At 33.4% G+C, this 22,830-nt stretch overlaps 2 protein-coding genes across 2 annotated transcripts in view; both read left to right on the top strand.

The window, feature by feature from the left end:
* Positions 1 to 22,830, top strand: part of LOC138323703 (choline O-acetyltransferase-like) — a 78,687-nt gene that overhangs the window by 5,744 nt on the left and 50,113 nt on the right. The window lies entirely within an intron of this gene.
* LOC138324401 (vesicular acetylcholine transporter-like) lies at positions 14,100 to 15,719 on the top strand. Its single transcript, XM_069269467.1, has one exon. It carries the CDS (start codon positions 14,100 to 14,102, stop codon positions 15,717 to 15,719), a length of 1,620 nt encoding a protein of 539 aa, XP_069125568.1.

Genomic DNA, 22,830 nt, shown 5'->3' with positions numbered 1-22,830 from the left:
CGAAAAACAGTATTTTACCAGGAGAGTAATTTACTGGAGATTGGATAAAATACAATATAAAATACAATAATATTATACAGCAATCTTCATAACGTAATATGCATCTAAACAATCATTTTTTTCTGTCTAAGTGTTTTTTTTAATATTTCCAATATATACATATTGATGAAACATAGATGTTACTGTTGGTTGTTTTTGTCAAGTATTGATATTACAATATGATATTTTTTTTCCTTTGGATGAGAATGGTATCTACGAATCCTACGACACTCCATCATTTCTGCGTGACTGACCGCTGATCGATGTTTTCCGTTCTGATCTCATATCAGCCATATTATTTACTTGTTACAGGACGGACCGAGACAAACCTATCTGCCCAATGGACTGATTTTTGATTAAATCCAAATATAGTTTGCCAAGAAAATGAAAAGGTGCATTCGCTTCAAATGTCTAGAATTTACGAATCGGATACATGTAAGGCTACGCTCTGAGACAGCGTGACTGAACGCATCGAAGTTATTTAGATACAAACCCCCTCCCTCTTCCTTCTGTATTTCTTGTCCTGAGAATTTTAATTAGTGGCGATATGTACACAAGAAGGAGATCGATCTGATCAATATAAACCATTGTTATACTTTCCATTGTAGTATTGTTACAATGATTGATAAGCTTTATAACGATCTGTATTCCCTTTTATCAATACAATTATACTTATAAGGACAAGACGTCATATGTCAGAATGGGATTAATCATGGAAAATTGGAAAGTGTTTTTAAAAGCAACACTTAATTTTCTTGAAGTATTGTCAGAAATATATATCCTTTTATTGATTTTTATGTCAATTTTTTTTTATCTTACCTTTCAATAGACCTGTCTACTCGACCAGAAGTAATATATCAAGTTCAAATTACTAATTACTGCGTATACTGCTTTATTCTGTATGTAATACATTTTTATTACTGGATTGATTTGTTTAATGTCCTGGTAACAGCTAAGGGTCATGAACTTGCCAGATTCAGATGATGGAGGAAAACCGGGATATCCGGAGAGAAACCGCAGTCATAGGTAGATGCCCCACATATGGATTGTATTGTGTATTTGAGAAAGAAAACATGTGGTCAGATATTCTCATTTTGTACCCTTTTGCTTTTGGGGTTCGACGCTCTTACGTGTGGTGATTTGTTAGGGACAGGTCTTAGGTCTGTGTTTTTTCTCATGGAACTCCTATATACAACTATATACTAAATTTTGGTTACATATTTAAGGCTCATATATGTCACAGACATGTGAAATACACCAATTTTAACTATAGTTGTGAAAATTCCAAATAGAATTTGCAATATAGAATCATATGTTAAGGATACACCGTGTAGTTTATTGGTGTCTTCTCTGTGTACAACAAGGAGTGTTTCTAGGGTAGATATGCTAGCGTTAGAGGATCTTAAAACGATTACAGATGATTAGAGCAAGTTACGAAAGGAGTATCTGTTGTTTCAACATTGCCTCTGCTAACTAAACCAAATTATCTAATCCTATAAAAAAAATTACTACAGTGGATAAGATGACTAAACGGAAAACGATCTTCATATTCGCTAATTAGTGGTGCTTTCTTGTCTTGTCATCCTAACCTGTATCTATATAATTATTATCCTTTATTCTCATAAACCCAATACTCACGCTCAACGATTCGGCCCGACATTCTGAAGGAAATGTCAGTTTTAATTGGAATTCATTGCTATAGATTTATAGCGCCAGGATATGAATCGATGAAGAATAAAAATTAAGTTTTAGTCTACAATTCTGCACTTTGAAGCTCACATGACATCAGTGCCTTTAGAATTTATGGGCTATTTTAGCCTATCTCTATGATTACCCAGCATGCACTGCTCTGACACGTTACTTCCGCTACACCTGATTGCTCTTCTCTGAAAGATTAATCTGGTATACGTAATGTATTACTGATTGAGTGACACGTTGTGTTATTAGCATTCGTCACATAATCTATAGGGATCCAATGTACTTCAATATTAATGATAAATCATTTACTGTATATTTAGCCGTATTGTAAATTGATCATGTTGTGTCTTTTGGTAATCATAATTATCCTAGTGTTATCATAAAAACAATCGTTTTGGGGTTATTTTTAACTTGTTTATTCCATTTATATAATTCATGATATATGTCACGTTTTTGTGCTGTCAATATTAAAATATGAAAAATGATTTGGGAATTATTCAATATCATTGTTCAGTGACATCGAATAATAATTAAAATACTGCACTAATGTTAAAGATATATTTCCAAGATTTGCATAGAAAATTGAGCAATTGGTTGACTTATTAGTCTTTACGTCCTATCAACAGCTAAGCTTATGTAAGGTCGGCCTTCCGTTAATACAGTGTGGTGCGTGTGTGTTTGTCTGTTTTGGGAGACTTTTATATTGTGTGTGTGTATGTTTCACTATAGAAAACCCATCTCATAAACTCCATTGTAGTTGACTATGGAGTTAATGTTTAGGGTTTGAAAACAAAACATGATAAACAACAGTCACTCTATTACCCATGAGTATGAACTAATGATTTATACTTGTATCCAATTATCGACACCATCAGAACTGTTGTCTATTGACTAACATTCCTACGCAGTAATTAATCAAACCATTGTCCAGGGCATCTAAAAATCAAGGTTCAAGGCATAGCTCAAACAAGTTCAATATACTGTCCCCATCGACATTAAGGGATAATCACGCAGAGAGAGAAACTCCATAACAAAATGTAGGATTGGCTCAAGAAACTGGCTCATTGGTAACCAGTAAGAATGAAAGAAATATAACCTTCGTTATAATGCACGCTGAAATATGAAAGTGCTTTGTTTAGATGTAATAACTTTGATCAACTATCGCTTACTTCCATCTGATACCCAGAACGTATTTGATTGGTTAACAAGTACACTACGAACCTATATCATGGTCAATCTATCTTAGGAGAGTTTGCTGGCTAGGATAAAGTTCAATCCGTAATATAACCAATGCTCTAGATTTATGTTCTGAACATATGGCCGATTCCCACGATCAGTTTCAAATATTCAGAATGTTCTAGTTAACCTGGACGGATGGCGTTTTATTAGTCTATAAGCATTGTTTATAGTTTTACTTCATTTTTACACATGTATTACGACATAAATCTATAGTCCTCATAACTCATAATTTTACCTCATTTATACGGAGTATTTTTTTATTCATAATAGCAGCCTTAAATGATCATTTATTTGAACATTCGCCCATCCAAGGCAGAATTTGGGTTATGTCAACTCACTGGGTTTACCGGTATGGTTCATCAAGGTAGCACTATATGGTCAGTATACACAAGTCGACAAACAAACAATTTTCAATCTTCTATAGAAAATGTGCAATAATGAAACAATTTTTTCGCAATGCGCAACTCGTATACTTTAGCATTAAACAAGTATACTGACAATACAAATAACAATAACATGTGTCGAATGCTGGGGAGGTCAGGATTTGCTGAGTTTTTTTTTAAAATAATTTTTCTTTTCAATCAATTTCCACAAAAAGTTCGTGATTTCTAATTTCACTAAAACACCAAACAAATTCTGTCCTCACCATCAGACGTCATTGTGTGCTTAGAGAAGCAGACTATGTGATACAATATTACGTCTGGTTTAAAATAAGAGATTATTATGCATCCTCACATTCAAATCTTCAATCGAACTGAAGTGATTCTGTCTTTTGGCATATACTGTCTACCAAGGAAAATTGCATGTGATGAATGTGTAACTAGTGGTCACTGAATGTCAGACCTGGTAAACGGAAATGATAAAGGAAACAATTGCATGTACAGCAAAGCTCCTATATCTCTCAATTTACTATTTATTGATAGATGAATCCCAGTAGATACTGTTTTGAGACCTTTATTTCACTAGTATACTGGCGATGGTAGGCTCAAACTGATTCACATTCTTCATGTATTAATGTGTATACACAGAATCACATCGTCAATATTGTCATGGCATAAAAACGCGAATAGAAAGCATCGTCCGAAAAAAACCTTACGCATTTTGACATGTCTTCAATAGCTATCTTATCTATAAGGGTTTCTGAATGTGAACTAGATTTGTATTTCAGAATAAAACATCATTTGTATTTTTGAATGTGACCTAGATTTGTATTTCTGAATGTGACCTGGTTTGTATTTTTGATTGTGACCTAGATTTGTATTTCTGAATGTGACCTAGATTTGCATTTCTGAATGTGACCTGGTTTGTATTTTTGAAAGTGACCTAGATTTGTATTTCTGAATGTGACCTAGATTTGTATTTTTAACATGGTCTAGATTTGAATTTCTGAATGTTATCTAAATTTGTATTTCGACTTAGATTTGTATTTCTGGATATGACTTAGATTTGCATTTCTGGATACGACCTAAATTTGTATTTCTGATGTCGATAAAGCAGCGACGCTCACTCTTTATGAACATCTGTGTCAATTCCTCTTATTCATTTTGGCGTGTCTCTGTAAAATGTTTTATTTACATTTGTCCTTAGTTTTGAGATTCCGTCGAAGTCGTGTTGTGATGTCAATATAACTAGTTTACATTTTCCTAAGTAACAACAGTAATATGAACTATGTTTGGTGACTTATAGTAATTTCCTGAATGGTTTGTGACAGCAAATATATACCAACATATGTAATTCACCATAATGCAAGTAATTATATTGCAAAACCTCCATAACTATTTCCTAAAAAGTCATTACAATTAATGGTATATCAGTTACGAGATTGGATAACTTTTGTTAGATTCACATATGCATCATCATATTAGCTTAGTAATTTGATATCATAACAAATGAAAGGTTAGTAATCTTTATAGTATAATGATCCCAATTTGTATTACAAAACTCTCGTGAAATGATAATTAATTATACAGATACGTACATGCACGTGCGCTCGAGCAGGTGGGCATGCTTAAGGCCAAGACTTGACCTTTAATGACGCGAAGTCTAGAGTAACGAGACATATATTGATCCCGAGGGGAATTTGATTGCTTCCAATATTTTCCTCTAAATTAGACAACTTTAGACCGATACATACCGCCTAATAGCCACGCGTGGTTACACCTACAAGTCGTCCTAAATATAATTGTGTCGTGCATAATGACCGGCATGAGCGCGAGCGGGGCGCAAATGGCCAATTTGAACCAAGTTGACGAAGCCTGCTCTGGCTCTCGAGCCGGAAATCGCGACACCGCACAGTGTTTGTGTGTGATAACTGTTCATTAAACGGATATATTGACAAGCAAGTACCTCTCACTAAGAGAGCCCATTGACTGTAACAAGACTAGAATATAGTCGCATGTACAGGCCCGCACTGCTGGACCCGTCCACTTGGTGTCACGCCTTATCAAATGCTTGTCAACCCGCAGCAATAGTCATACTTCAGCTGTAATGCTATTTTTTCATTTATAAAAATGATGATGTCCAGTAGTTGTTATCAACATGTCCAGCAGAAATTACTGACCGCTGTTATGGTGTTTTCTAAGATATAAATATCAATAATAAATTATAGAGACCAACAGCCATTATTACGTCTATTATTATATTGTATATGCCAAATGCTTTGAATACGGCGTAGCTACATAGGTAAGGTTCGTTGCGGTTTTTCGAACACTTGGAGTGTTTCTCTTAGACTTTTCTAACATAAAACAGTAATATATACAGAACCTTCTGGTGTACTTTTTGCTGTCGATAAACTGGATTATAGGGTAATCCGTGAACACTAAAACGGTCTTTACGGCTCTTGACATACTTGATTGACATAAAAACCGGATAAAGTTGCTAAGAGTTTGGTCCGAGATTTTAGGCAGTACCATTGAACGGATTGTGAAAAAGACTTACAGATAATGCCAGCGGCCAAAATGAACTCGAGAAGAAGGGTGATATTGGTAGAATATCAAACACACGGAACACCAGATCAAAGGGATTCGATAACAGTGGATATTGAAATATGGAAGAATCATGATAGCAAATAAAAGACATCTTTATTAATTTCAAGCTTTTCGGTGGAGATAAAAACTAACTGATTATCATTTGTTTAAGTTGTGGCGTCATAAGATGATAAAAAGTTCAGAAAAGGAAAGCTGCGCACGCTTTGTCCGAAGACATCATTTTGTCTGTCGCAATGTTGAATTTGTGGAATTGAATCGAACTAACTGCGACACGACACTATGCATTATATTTATAGATGCAAGCTTATGGTTTGATACATTGTACATTAAGCTAGTGTATTAGGCTCTCTACGTAACAATCTGTAAAACAACAATCAAATTATATTGTTCAACCATTCTAATATCTCTAAATTCTTATTATATAGGTAGATAACACGTATGCTGCAATGCTGTCAACCAAACAAAGTACACACCTGTAAGGGAGCATTCAGGATTTCTGTTTAAATGTTACAAGTACTTCGATCATTTACACTTTAAGGCTAATTTATAGATATTATTTTTCTTGAAATGGATTTCGTTTATCAGATCGAAGAATTATCGCTTAAGTGACAATAGCCTGCAGGAACCCGTAAAGAAATCTTCTTAATGCGCTAATCATGCTCCAAAATTCATTCTCTGAAAACCTATAGGCATGGACTTATATTATCTGCTAAATAATCAGCAAAAAACATCAGTTTTAATTGTAGTATTGATTCAAAACACCGGAGAAATTTATAAAATTTATGTCATAATGAGCACTTTATTGACAATAAAACTCAAGAGAATCCATGAAAAAGACCCAAAACACTACTAAGTATGGTTCCAGTTTATATGTGTGAAGAAAACAACTCATGCAATATAATATAATTGTATAATATAACTAACTGTTAGGATGCAGTTATTCTGTTAAGGTACGTGAATTGATTATGTAATAATGAAGTTAAGAAATATTAGCATTATGAATAGCCGAGTTTATATTGAGAATAGAAAAGAAATGGTCCGGATCTTTAAATGCTGTAAAATCGTTATAGCACACAGCGTGCAGAAGTTCCATATCTCCATTAGAATTGTCGGTCTTGCGACTTGCGGACAGCAGGAGGCAATTAAAACCTATTTGTCATTTATCGCTAACTCATGATCCATCAAAGTCAGAAAATATCTGCCCACTGCACTTGCAGCTATTACATGTCAAATAAACTATTACGAAATTCCACACTTGCTATCGGAATCTTTCTGGTTTTGTTATATATGTAAAAAGGTCACCCATGGGGTCTTGATTTCATCTGTTTCGTACTGCAGCATTTTTTATTTAATTCATATCTATCAATTGTGTATATTTCATTGACGTCCTGTTTTGACTGGGACTACATTGTCACGAATATGTAAATCGCCGGATATGATAACTCTTAACGCCTCTCAGTAGAGGATGTACATAGTTCTTGGGCTCGTTACCATGCCGGATGGCACATTGATACCAGGTACTCAATCAAAAGACGACAGATAAATAATAACGTTGAAGAGCGGTCCTTCCTGGCAGCGGGGAAACACTTCCTTACAGTCCGGTAGCTGCTAGTACCGTTAAACAATACATCATACGCCTTCAGTAACTGTCGCGTGTGGTAGACCAGTAGGCCTGGTAGTCAGGCACGTGCGTGCACGCGACGTAGACAAAACTGCACGAGAAGAACAGTATATAGCTTTTAAAAGGGGAAACATTAGAGGTACATAAATATGCGACAGGAATTGGTTGGAGGGGGTGATAAAAACGGGAAATAAAAACACATTTGCGGCGTTAGATTGTGGCTGGAGACGATAAAGAGAGTTTATCCCTCACCGTCTTGTCACTTGTAATGGTGAAACTCGCACATCTTACCCACATCCCAAGAGTCTGCCATGTTACGCCAATCAAACGCAGATTTCTAGATCCTCTTGCAATGTATAGGGGACATTAAAGATGTTATTATTTCTTCTTGGGATCTATTTTAAATGGATTTTGTATCGATCTCAGGGTTTGATAGGTGCGGGGCATACAATGTACATGTAATACTGTGTGGTACCATGTACAGGGTTATTAAAGAGAATTTGTAGTTTTATATATTAGCCTTACAACCAACCCAAAATAAATACAAAATTAAAACCTATGAGTTAAAGGTTTAAAAGTTACGAGTTGAGACTATTTGCGTCTTTTTGACATTTATTTATTTTTATTTATTTCTGTTTATAAAGAAGAACTCGTTCAACATAACTTCATTCGCTTTAAAGGCATTGGCGAAGAAATAATTATGTTCAAGTAATAAAATGTTTATGCAAGAACAGGCCATGCCGCTGTTTTTCGAACGCGTTTCGCTATTAATAGAATATGAAAAATACCGTTATAAAATTGTTAATTTGAAACTATGAAGACTTACAACTCTGCATTGTCATGTCTGAAATTTTATGGGAATTAAATTTAGAAACACTCATGCGACAAAAATTCGAGATGCATATATTTCTATTTTATTCGATGGGTATGTATTCTGGTATTTTCATTTGTGAGGTTGAAATCATACCTATTGCCTGACAAAACCTAGACAGACAGACGATACGACATTCAGGCAATTCTGCATTGTCCCAAGCAAATATTGGCATTGTGCCAATTTATATTGTATAAAGTTCGATACTTTCTGAAGCAACTATGATCAAATTTTCTTTATAATCAGTCTTTGTGAATTGTGTAGTCTATGACGTCATAGCCGACATTAATTACACGAATTCATACCCCTATATTTGCATTATACAAGACAGAGGCAATTTCCTCTCGATAGTTCTAGTACTGCCGCTTTTGGGATCCATCGATTTCGATTGGACGATTATCTTATTACGTCATCGGGTCAAATGATCTAGAATATGGACACGTGCCCAGAAAATCCGACTCTGCCATATTCTTGTCTGGTTAGGCAATACTGTAACTCTCAGAATTTCGCAATTTGATATCAGATAAAATGTCAGTATTTAAAAGAAATTCAGACGTTGTATTTGAAAACTGGTCTTTAACTTTTGTTGTTTAACGTGCTATAGGATCCAATACCATTCGAATAGGTCGAGAGGTTGGCTTGCCCTGTACTTGCGGGGGTCCTATTCCACCGATGCTTGCTTTTCCTTCGTAGACGGTTTTATAAGAATGCTAATTTCGATTCCTGGTCATTATCCAATTTTCTTGTCAAATTTCCGTTGTTGATTTGTCGTTTGGCATATCTAGAGCTGGGGAAATTACACTTGATGGTCGTACAAGTAGAACATCAATTCTGCTTGTGCCTGACAATTCCTCCTTGTGACTCCACATATTGAGTTTTTTCCAACTGACACTGATTTTTAGCGGTGATCAATGGTAGCCGGCCAGCTCTCTCTCACACAGCAGTTTAGGATGGCAGCTCATAACTACATCCCACTTAGAACAGACTAACTTAATGCACAGCCTCACACAGATTGTAAATCGCAGCATTAAAAAGATAATGGAATTAAAATTAAAGACAATGGATTTAAATTCAAGTGCCTATTCGCTTTCTTAAAGCATTTCAAAATGAAAGGATTTGCTGGTTTTGATAACATTGTGATTTTCACTATGTTTGTAACATTTGTTTAAGAATAACATTTAATATGGAGATATATATGGGCATCATTTTAAGAGAAAATATATTTAGACCAATCAAACCGCAACAAAATGGGTCTTTTATAATATCCGTATAATTTATTTCACATTATTGTGTTCTTCTTATTCAATTAAAATTAGTTCGTTTTGTAATGTGAATCTATATGGTCGTGTGGAGTTGTCGATTATACGCAGCTATGCTCCGATTGTCATAAGTACTGTATGTGAAGTACCTAATGCATTGTTACATCCAAAATAAAATAAAGAAATTATACGTGGAACTCAAACCTCTAAGCAAAATGTATTCGAATATTGTACTGCCAAACAGCTATCAGTAAAACTAGTAGTTATCTATTCAGAAGATAATATGACATTTCAACTTCAAGAGGAATGGTAACGATAAAACTCAAAACAAACAAAAATAGAAAACCAAATAATCCAAAAAACAATCCAAGTCAAATCAATGTAAATATTCCTTTGTGTATTTATACAAATAGACGAGATCTATCACCTGTAATATCTAGCTTACTGGGTATTAAGTATGGTGAATGAAATCTAATATGTAAAAGTTAACATAGGACTATAACACCGATTCCCACTCATTAACAGTATCCATAGACCAAGTGTTAATTTTCCCTGCATCATTCCTATAATCCAATAAAAAGAAAAATTCTCAACGGCCGCGCAATCTACATATTTTATTCAACAACAAAACATATTTATAGATTTAATTGCAATGCACAAAAAGCTATTGTAAAATCAAGATTGACTGAGAAATCTTTAAATGGAAAATTTTCGAGCACACTCACCATGAAATTACGTCTATGTAATCGACTAAATCATGTTTTATTTGTGTTAGAAGCTGCGTCTCTGTTACAGACGCATTCCTCTCTTTGAGCTCAATGGAAACCTTTTTAATTATTTATTTGCGTTTAATTGTTATGGATTATCGGTGTGTTAGGTGTTAGCGAGAGGATCATTTATTCATATGTATGTTTATAGAATCTTAGAATATCACTTCTCTATTTGGCTCGTGAAATAGATTTTATTTTCGTGCCAGTCGATCACGGTACTATTTACTAACGAGGAACGGTGAATATTTAAAGACTTAGAGACATAGTAACGCGTACGTCACCAATTCCTTTGAACTTCTTTGATAATGTCGCCAGTCAGCTGTATCGACCAAATATCCCGGTAACTTCTGGCAGATCCATTACTAGTTATGTGTGGACACTCTAGCAGTAATTTTAAAGCGCGTTGATTTCCCAGATATGATGGTGAACAGGAGGTGCCAAACGACAGCGAAATGTTTTCCATTCTTATCTTATCAGACAAAAAGATAAAATAATTTCACTTCGTCCTTAAAATGTGTTCACACCTTTTCAATATCGTCACTACATTTTGAAAGGGGTTCGTTTTGGCACTAACCGTTCTTTCGTTAAATCAGTTTACTTGCAACGAGTCGACAGTTATTTTATGAATGTTATTTTTGTCGGTGATAATTTGCAGCTTGTTTTAAACTCTGAAATTCATATTAGGTCTGAAAGTGATCTGGGTTTTGATAAATAATTCCGTATTGGGAATTTTTAATGTTTAAATTTAGAAAATAAATTATTAGAGGTGTGGTGTCAAAATCAGTATTGCAATTATCAAAGGAGTATTGCCAAAGAAAACTTGGATGAAATATAAATCGAATATATCTGAGATCCTTTTCTTCTTCTTCTTTTGCAATACAAATCTATTGCTTTTTATTTGCCATTATTTTTCTGTATTATTCTTAATTTCAACTTCATAATTTATTATCAAGCTTTGAAGGATAAACGAGTTTATTTTATTGTAAGATGTTGTTATTTCATATCATCATTGTCCATTCTAATCCAAAAATACGGTTAACATTGAGAGACATCATGACTACAAATTGCATTAAGAAAATGGACGTTTAAATCAATTTTCATCCGTAGTACTAATCTCAGGACTGCTTGGTTCGTTTCGCGGGGTTTTATGTTGTCCAAATTATGTGTAATTTCGTTCGTCTTCCATGTTGTAAAGCTAGCCGGCAATCTTAGCCCGCGTCCGATCGATGGGGCCAAAGCCACATGAATACAGTTGTTTATTCAACTGAATAAAATAGAGGCATCTTTATTGGTATTTTCCGGTTGGAAAAGACTTTTTCATGCAGAAAATATCATTACTGAGAAGCTAAATGAGCAAGTTTCCCCCAAGAAAATTGATCTCGTGATTCTTCAGAAATGGACACTGACTTTTGTTCTTTCTATAACAAGCTTAGATTGGATGGCGATGAATGGTTAGCTTAACCTGGTCACTAGAGATCAATAGAGATTTTCGAAGGATTTCAGATTCATTGTCAAGATCTAATTTATAACATCATAATTAAATAATAATGAATTTTGTGTTTGATGCATATAAAAAAACAAATCGAAACCTACATTCACAAAATAATATAACGGTCTCTTAAAATTGAATTTTCTTTTTTAAATTCATTCTGTTTGATATATTAATATCTTTTAATGGAACTCCACTTTTAACGTTTGCTACTTTAATTAGGTTGAAAATCTACAAACTGTATAGCCGACTATTTTCATGGGATTTATATTTTCGCGATGTCGCGAATCTTAAACAGTGTCGCGAAAATTTGATCCATGAATTATACGTAATGAATGAATAATTTAATTTTTATGGTAAAATCGCAGTTATTTTTTAAAAGTTGATTTTCTAGTTTTGCGTAAAATTCGTGAATTGTTTATCCGGCGAAAATAACTGGCTATATGATAGAGAATATATTTTGAAGGCAGGGATAATGATAGTTTTGGGTGTTTGAAAAGAATGAAAAAAATAATAATGTAAATGGCCTTAAATACAAAACCTGAAAGCTTAATCTTCAACTTGACAAAAAACACGTTTAGTGAAAGAAAACGACACAAATACAATTGTTGTCATCGCTTTGATGTAAAATTCATGATTGAAGTTCACAAAAGTAAAAGATAAAAATAAAATATATTTTTGGAAAACTATATTTTCGCGAATTTTCCCGATAGTAAACGTCTTTTTAGTGATATCTTTCCCTTCAAATATGGCTATAAATGAACGACCTTGAAGAGAAATTCAGCTGTGAGCTAATATATAATTACTCGTGACGAAGCAGACCATTATTTCTTGATGCTCCAGATCAGGAAGTCGTATGAATTTCTTGTTATAACCCGTAGCATGATTAAAATTAGCAATATCAGTGAAAGTTTATGTGTGTCTTCATCGTCACACTAGATGTTTAATTCTTCGGCAAAATATTTTTATCAGTATAATTAAACGTCCGTAGTTTTTTAACATATTATGATCCGCAGAATAATTTGATATTTATCTTCTGAATGCTGTAAACAAATGAATTTTAACGTTTTTCTCGCTAAATATGATTAGTTTAAACTTTTGTTTTTATTTATATTCTTCATACAACATATAAAATACACAGGAAAATAGAAACATGTGTCCATGACACTTATGTTTCCGCTAATCGTAATACTGTGCATAACGTTAGTAAAGCTAAATACGCTAATTCATCTCTGTGCTAACACGTTCAAAACAAAATGAGCTAGCATGAAAATTTTATTGCACAATAATAAATTAAGATAGCAATGTTAGTCAAAATTAAACAAATCTCCATATTTTTACTTGAAATTGTCTTGTCCAAACAAAAAGAACATTGGGAAAGGTTAAATAAAACAAAGAAGTGTCAATCGATTTGTGCTGTGGCACACGAGTGTGTCTGATACCGGGCCATATAAAGCATCATTTTACATTAGGTGCGTTATTGAGGGGACCGAAATTTGCTTATACTAGGAAGAGAGCACTCTTTAAACATAACAAAAACTCACATGGAAACAGTCCAATGACTATTTCTGTTATTGTTAAGTCATAAACTAATGTGTCTCTTAATGTTATCAACGATCGATAGCGTAAGATTTTATGTAATGAAAGAGTCGCTAGATTTCGTGGTTAAAGTTGTTGGTGTTGTCTATGGTTCATCTCTGTGTTAGAATCGCCTGATATTGCTATTTCCTTATCTATTTAAATATCGGATACTTTACAGCAGACTTCAACAAGCTTCTATTTCTTCTCCTCTTTAAGGCAATGGTGGCTTTGTGCTCAGACAGAACACACAGATATTGGCTCTATACATGAAGGACTTGGATGGGACAATTCCACTTTTGGAAAGACATTTAAGTACCATGTGAAAAAGCTTTCGTCGGACTCGCAGGTAATTTAATATTTCTAACTGAAAAGAGCAACTCTTGTTTTAAATCTGACTCATCTCGTTCAGAATGCTTTCTGTGGTGAATGTGTGATATTCGTTGCAAGGATTTTACGACAAATTTTGTACACTGAACAAAGAACAGAGGAATTATTTGGGATTTAAGTATTTTAAAGCAATATCTTCTTAAACACCAAGTGTCAAGATGGTGTCGCTACCTTCATCCATGAAAACAAAAGTAACTGACTTCATTCAGATGTTGAATGATAGAATAAATGACCCGATAGCACAGCGACGACTTGTCCTTCTGATAGTATGTATGGCGCTACTACTGGATAACATGTTGTACATGGTCATTGTACCTATTATACCAATGTACCTAGAGGATGTACTAGACTGGGGAAGTGACAACGAAGCCGTAGTTGAAGCGCCTTTCAATGCCACGTGGAATTCAACGTATAACTTGACTAAGCCTACAAAGTCGGATTCGTCATCCTACATGGACTATGCAGAAGGAGGCGGAGCAGTCGGTGTTCTTTTTGCATCCAAGGCCATCGTTCAGCTGATGGTAAACCCGTTTACCGGCGCTCTTATAGATAGGATTGGATACGATATTCCGCTCATGATAGGACTTATCATCATGTTCTTCTCAACGATAATATTTGCATTTGGGGAAACATATGCCGTTCTGTTCTTTGCAAGAAGTCTACAAGGACTTGGGTCTGCTTTTGCAGACACAGCGGGACTTGCTATGATTGCGGATAGGTATCGAGAGGATGGAGAGCGAACAAAAGCTCTTGGGATAGCCCAGTCTTTTATATCCTTTGGATGCTTAGTAGCCCCACCGTTTGGAGGTACTCTGTTTGAGTTTGCAGGAAAGGTAGTTCCGTTTATCTTTCTTGCTTCTATGTGTCTGATAGATGGAATTCTCCTTCTGTTTGTTATGAAGCCTGTGCGTCTTGAGAGATCTCTTATTCCTAAGGAAGAGCGACCTCAGGGAACTCCCATATATAGGCTCCTAATGGACCCCTACATCTTAGTAGCGGCTGGTGCTTTAGCTATGTCCAACATATCACTAGCTTTTCTGGAACCAACTATAGCAATGTGGATGAAAGGGACTATGAATGCGACCGAATGGCAGATAGGGTTCGTTTGGTTGCCACCATTTTTGCCATATATAGGAGGTGTGGTTTTAACAGTTTACCTGGCAAAGCGATACCCAAGCTACCAATGGCTCGTTGCGCTCACAGGACTTATCATTGAAGGTGTCTGTTGTTTTATTATTCCGTTTTCCAGTGCGTTCTTTGTGGTTTTGTTCCCATTAATGGGTCTCTGTCTAGGAGTGGCATTCGTAGATACTGCTATACTCCCCACTCTAGCCTATCTCGTGGATGTTCGACACTCCTCGGTATACGGAAGCGTTTATGCTATCGCCGACATATCATATTCCCTGGCTTATGCTCTAGGACCAATTATGGCCGGCCAGATCGTGCAGACCATCGGATTTATGTGGCTCAATGTTGCAATTATGCTCAGCAACCTGTTGTATGCACCGGTGCTACTCTTTCTGAGAAAGATCTATGAATATAAACCATTCACAGACGAGTGTGATATTCTTGTTGCAGATCCTCCTCCGAAAGACTACAGTACCTACATGCAAAACGGAGGACTTCCGAATGGTAAAATACAGGAAGTAAACAATCTTAACGGGGAAAATCATTTAAGGATAGGAAAACACACTGAGAACACCTATATAAGGAATGCTGAAATTGACTACTTTGAACCGAAGGATCCTGAAACCTACTCATTTTATGGTCCAAGGTGAAAATTCCAAGCACATTAGTATAGGTACTTGTATAGGATGACACTAAAACTTGACGTGCTACTTTGACAGTTGTGTATTCAACTTTTGTAGATATTAATGGATGTTTAGAAATAGGCCTAGGTTGTGGCGAAAAATAATTTTTCTTCTTGTATATTGGTAATAACTTCATACATTTCATGATGTGATCCAATTAGATTGCGTGTACACCGATCGAAAAGGTAAATTACATGGGTGGTATTGTTTCTGTGATTTTATACTCGGTACTGGAGTACTTCATTATGATTATTGTACAGTTGTTAAATGGAATTTGTGATGTAGCTGACTTTGGATCTGTTGATACAGCTACTACTGCTATCCAAGGGAATTACACATATACTAATAAGGTAGTGATGATTTATTAATAAGCGTTTACCTAGAAAGTATCCGGAATAAGCGTCTGCTTTGGATATTTGTCAAGCCGTTAGTTTTTTTCCATCAGTGTTTTGTAGTTTTCTTTTACAATTACACATACTTTTATAGCTTATTTTGCACTTGAAAAAAGCATAATCATTTACATTGTAACTAATTATTTATTTGCTTAATTTATATGTTGAATATGTTTTTAAAACAGAGAAAATATCATAGAGTTTAAAAATATAACATTTCTGTGTTTTGTATATTGTATATAATTCAATTAAATAACACAACATATAATTAGAAAGTTTTTGGTATATGGACCGGTAAAGTTCTTTAGTTTATCTTAATATTTATTTACTTGATTTTTACTATTCTCATTCTTTGCAAAATTATATTAATTAAGATCATCCGTTTATGACTCATATAATGATATATTACATTTCATAAACAAATATACAATATAATATATAGCAATCAGTTCAAGAATGCTGAGTAAACCGTTGGTGTGAGAAAAATCCCATGTGTACATATCATAATTCTAACAAAGATACACTTAAAACAAAATCGGTTTTACGCCAATTTACACTAAGTCGTAGTTTTCAATTCATAAATGATACGGGGATTCTATAATACTAATCTGTTAAGAAATTAAGTTGAATTGGGGCAATGTAAATATATGTCTACAAAAGAATGATTAAATAAAATATCAACGAATTAAAGATGAAATATATTTACAAAAAGGATAATTAATTTATGAAGTATTGACAAAAGATATCAGTCGATCAATGGATGAAGTTGTAGTAACATTTCTCAATTCTTAGTGTCCAACTTAAAAAGCTAAGCTAAATATTTGTTAAAAATCTAAGCTGTGAGTTTCTGGCATAATATGGATTTGGCGTATTTTGTAAATATTTTGCGACGACAGTTTTTCTTAGAATATTTATGCTAAACATTGCTTCAAAGTGCATTGAAATCAAACGGTTATGCTTGCTTTTATTAAGTTAATGGCTTTGTTAAATACGATTATGGACAAAGTGATATTACTGATGGAAGTTAACATCAATATGCACACAAACATTAACAATTTTCGGAGCATTAGCATTCTATAACTAGGAACAACATGGATACGTTTGCTGTAAGAATTATAATTTTCAAATACTTTTTATCTAGATTAATAATTAAATATTTAATAAAAAATAAACCAATATTGTCAAAAGACCGGAAAATACACAGAATGAGAGACATAATAACATTAAATATTTTTATAACTTTAAATAGCAATCTTTCGATATTTGTGTGTACTTAATAATACATTTTATAAGATTATTGGCTACCTTTTCGTATACTAGTACCCAACAAATTAATAATCCTTTATGATAATACCTATAAAAAAATTCTTAAATTGTAAAATCCTTTTCTTGACGTATTTCAAATTTTGTTGTTATCGAAGAAACAATAACATATATTTGGTTGATATTTTATTTTTTGATTGAAACGAGCTTGATCTCTTAAAAGTTTGACTAATCCTAAAAAATATATAACTAGAAATTTTCATTACAATACGAAACACGGAAATGAAATAACCCTTACCTTCAATATTGTAATATAATTTTTGGCTTATATCCCTATGCATAGAACAGTCATTCCTGTTTTGTGCAATAAAGTATGATTCAAAAATGGGACTATTTTATTCTCTGATTCTTCATTAATTTACGAATTTTTGTACGTGGTAACTATTTTGTTACTTGTTTATATATTTATATCATTTAATTGTTTTAAAGTATTTCATCACAAAATTATCGGATGGATTTACTAAAGCAATTTTTTTCGATATCAGTATATATACAAGCGTTGAGATATTTTAAAACAGCAAACGTGGAAATTTAAGCGAGGGGGATTTCCGCTAATTACGTGCGGATTGCTTGGTCACGAAAATTTCGGCGGCACATAATATTTGGGATTGTATGATGTATGTAGCTTAAAGCTCTATGTATATCTCGGAAAGAATAGCACTACGAAAGCTTTATGCTTGCAAATCGCGAAATTAAACAATCGCTAAACTTTAAGTTTTTACAATATGATAAATACTTCTTAACATGAATATATTGTAGTTGAGATCAAAGTACTGATCAAAAAGTTAAGATATGTTAACGAATACTCATAGCCGGAGGACAATTGTGTTACAATAATACCAAAATACTGAACATGTTGTTTATGTAAAAATGTAAATATTACGTTATTATGCTAAAAATATATTATGTACATATGTAATATTGTAAATATAGATAATTGTTAGTTAACTAGATATTAAAATATGCTGCAGAGAAATGTGTAAAAATGTTAATTGTTCTTTGTTTGCGAACAGACAGATTAAGGTTTAATATATTGTAAAGCTATTCACAGTTACTAATACAAATCTATCAAAAAAGATTTTCACTATGAAAGTCGTGACCGATTCACATGAATTGAATATTCCACATGTGAAAAAAATTGACAAGATTTTTTAAAAGTCGTAAAAAACATGGAATTAAAAGAATGTTACGAGTCTATATTTACTAGAGTCTCGCTTCAAGCTTATAACAGAATAATTGGGATAACCATGGTAATATTGGAACTTATTTGCATACTTACCATTAAAATTAATACTTCTTAATAAACATTAAAACAATGGGTTTTTTTAATTGCGGACATGAACATACTACGCTTACAAGTTTTCCTTTAAGAAATATCGAAGCTTGAAGTTTAGAAAATTTTGTAAATATAAAATCATTAAAGTACCTCCTCTAAATAAACAGGGTAATTTTACGTGACTGCGTTATAATCCCTGATCGCGATTCATCATGTTTACGCAAAGGTTATAATACATGCATTTTCCTAAAATAAAGTTTTGTTTCTTTGGGTTACAAATGCTGTTGGGAAATGAATGTGTGTTTCAGTGAATTTTGGACATAATTTTGTCCCTTGGGCGTGAATGGACGACGACTTGTTTTTGGAAAAATATTACTTTTAACTAGTTGGTTTGTTGATGAATGATGTTTTATTTTCTTTACGTGTTGTACCGTAAACCAACTTAATTTTACGTTTTCATACCCAGCGACATTTTACGTCTATTAATGATCGTGATTTACAAGTAAATATCTCTAATGAACTTCTGGTTGATTTTTTGGGTCGATTTATTTTTCGCGAATTCTAATCACCCGCAGAATACACGAAAACGCACGATAATACGCGAAAATACACGAAATTGCACGAGAATACGCGAAAATACACGAAATTGCATGAGAAAACGCGAAAATACACGAAAATAAGTTGGTTTATGGTAATTTACGTTTGAATATTTGACTATTTTATATATAAGAAAATTGTACAAGAAACAAATAGATTAGCAGACAACATAGACATTGACTGTATTATCATGTATGTACAAACTTTTTACAGTGTATTTGTGACCTAGACGAGTAAGGTAATACATGAATTTACTGTGATAGATTATTCCTTTATGTAGATAGGCATCTCAGATATTGAATCGATCAAACACTTGTATGTTAACCAAATGTAGTTACATCTTGTTTTGTTTATTCAGTTATTTAAACCGTCCTTCCCCCTGTTTTAGAATGAAGATTTTCGTTAAAGTTTATAAATGCTTGTACGTTAATTGAATAAATCTCCTTGCTTGAACCTTTTTGTAAATAGTTTTATTTTCCATTATTATAATGTATTAAACACTAGATGGATTTTTCTCATTCTTTTTCATGTTCAAGCTTAACTCATGCGTGTTTATGCAATAATGATTTTGAATAGCATATTCCATCGGATGATAGCATTTCATCTGATAATATGAATTTCTGGTGCTATGGATAAAGAAAATTTCTAAAAGTGAATTTACTTTGAAAATGAGGACCGGATAATAATGATAATTTCAGTAAATTTAAATAAAGTAAAAAAGAAAATAACACGCATTGAAAACAAGTCTAAAGACGTCCATTTTTGCAAATGGGCATGAAAATAAAAGATAATTTCACTATTAGGATGTAAATGAAATAAATAAAGGGTTATTGAAGGCATCTGGATATTGAAAATGGATATCAAAATGATCTCAATTACATGGCTTAGTGTGTGTAAATATTTCTCCGGGATTATCATCTAAAGTGCGTTCGTTTACGACGATTAGCACAGAGAAGTTATGTTTGATCCGCTGAAACATAGCCCAGTAATTGGTCTGAGATACGAGTCTAGAAAGACAAAGGAAAACACATCTCTACCGCTGACACACATCAAAGTGAATTCAGAGACTCAGTATGTGTATGCGACATCTTACATCTCATTGTACAATGTTTTTAACTCAATCATAGTTCTATCTTTACGTTTCCTCAAAACACACGCCATGAATGGCCTTTATCTTGCCGCAAGATAGCCGCCATGTTAAAGCAAAACAAACGCACTGGCAATCACAATAATGCTATTTAAACCGATGATGTATTCCCAGGAGTTTTCAGCCGTTATTTGTGTTTGCCTAGACTGATGTTTTTGTGTGATTTCCATCAATGATACAATGTCGGTACTAAACTAAAGTGCTCTCACAAGTAAACTAAATGGCCACATCCCATATTTCCCTACTGATAATGAAATGTTATTTTTTTCTATTGTGTAATGCCCGGGATAAGCGTAGCGAGTTTATTAATAAATGACAAACATGTACAAATCTGTCAGATAACACACAGATGTTTAATCGACGTCATATTTCGGTAGGAATCAGTTTTGTACGGACAAGATCACGTGACGTTAAGTGATAGTTATGCCCGGATCTATTGCAACATTTCCTGAGATTATGCGCTAAGCTGATGTTATACGCTAAAAGCATAGCGATAGTAAATAACGATTCTCATTGGATGTACATAACCCAAGAATTTACAAAAAACAACACGGAAGGTGTGATTCATTTAATTCCTTTATCATAAAAGTACTTCGCAATTTTACTGTAATCTTTAAAAAAATATCAAAACAAAATTATTTAATCAAACAACTTTGCATACTGTTCTCAAATTGAATTGAAATAATGCTGTCGTGTTACTTTATTCATATTCTTTTAATACCATGACCGAATGCTAGTAAAGTTTCTGTAAAACATTTAAGGTGTCATTTAGTAAGATATTTAATTTTCAAAACTTGAAATCATGTTGTATGATCTTATTTGTTTGGGAGTAATCAGTTTTCAGTTTTTCGAGATTGTAATGACAATTATGGTCCTGAAATAGCAATTTATATACGTTGTAGGTTGTTTTATAGAAAGGTTTACCGGACAACAGAATTAACGTATAACTAATAATTAAACCAACTGAGGAGTGGTTAGAAGATTAAGATAAAAAAATTTAAAAAAAAATTAATTTCTCAGGAATCTAGATATTAAAAGACTAAAGATACTGAATATTCATAATTTAACCTATGACACGTTCCAGTCCAAATATAGCTACAATTACATAACAGTCACTATTTAGATTGCAGTATAGCATACTAATATATAATAATCTCAAATACTTATCATTAACCTTTCGTTGTTTGAATGTCACGAGCGTTTACAGTAGTATTTCAGTTTATTTTTCATTTTTCTAGAAATACAAAATAATTTCTGAGTTCTGCAATATGCAATCAAAAAGGTAATGAAAAAGATGACAATATAGACTAGATAAATAAATATGTTAGTAAAGGGAAATTCCGTGCGCTTCATAATAACGATCGCCTTAATATAAATCATTATTTCAATCACAAAACAAATATCCAATATCCGCTGTTCTAGTTCCAAATATGGAATCTGCGTATAGCTGCTGTTCTGCTCTCACATGATACACATATAGTTAGTAGGTTAGGATAGCCGGCCTGGCAGAGCAGACAGGATTAGACCGAACACAGTAGCTCTTCATTCCAATCGACTATAGGCGCCTTAATGACAGACCGCAAGATCTGCAAAAGACATGTGAACAATATAAAATCTGAACGAAGATATGGGAATGACATAACTCCATTTCCAACTGTTATATCATCAGCTATGTGACCTGACAAGGTCATTCCTTCTAACAAGACTGTAAATTGGTTATACGGATTTGTTCTATATATTTGAATATAACGGAAACGTCGTCAGTGTCTTCCTAAAACCGAAACGTTGATCTATTCTAATGCAACGGTTGCTTTCGAAAGAATTAAAATGGTTACTCAGCATTTTATTCAAATAAATCCACAGATTGAAACAAACGTTTACGTGTCTGCACCTTAGAATCAGGAGTACAATACAAAGAACTATTGGGAACTTGGGAAACGTGAATTTCATAATTAATATTTCAATGGTTTTACAAACATTTCGGTAAATAATGGACATCAAAAGACATTTTTAAATACGAAAATGAATTTTGATATTGTGAACATAAGATGTGAATATGAAGATAAAATTTTCTCTTTTTTAAAATAACCAAAAGAATTAATAAGAAATTCTTGAATCCTACAGGTATCTCAAAAAAATTGATTGAAATAATATTTAATTTACAATATGCTAGGATACCGTATTATGGGACACTCACCCTGGGGTTACACATATACCTGATATTTAAAAGAAAAATTAAATACGCAGAAAAACAGAACGTTATAAAGGGTTACTGATTGAATACTGAGTATTTTCGTAATGTTTGTCCTTGAATACATTTTGTTTCCTCCGAATTTAATTTAT

This window comes from Argopecten irradians, chromosome 5 (assembly GCF_041381155.1).
Source record: "Argopecten irradians isolate NY chromosome 5, Ai_NY, whole genome shotgun sequence".
In the NCBI taxonomy this organism is placed as follows: Eukaryota; Metazoa; Mollusca; class Bivalvia; order Pectinida; family Pectinidae; genus Argopecten; species Argopecten irradians.
Note: the sequence above shows the minus strand (reverse complement) of the source record. Positions and strands in the feature narration are given on the sequence as shown.

Bases quoted from the DNA above. Each gene is read 5' to 3' on its own strand.
- LOC138324401 (XM_069269467.1), top strand. From the start codon at position 14,100: ATGGTGTCGCTACCTTCATCCATGAAAACAAAAGTAACTGACTTCATT.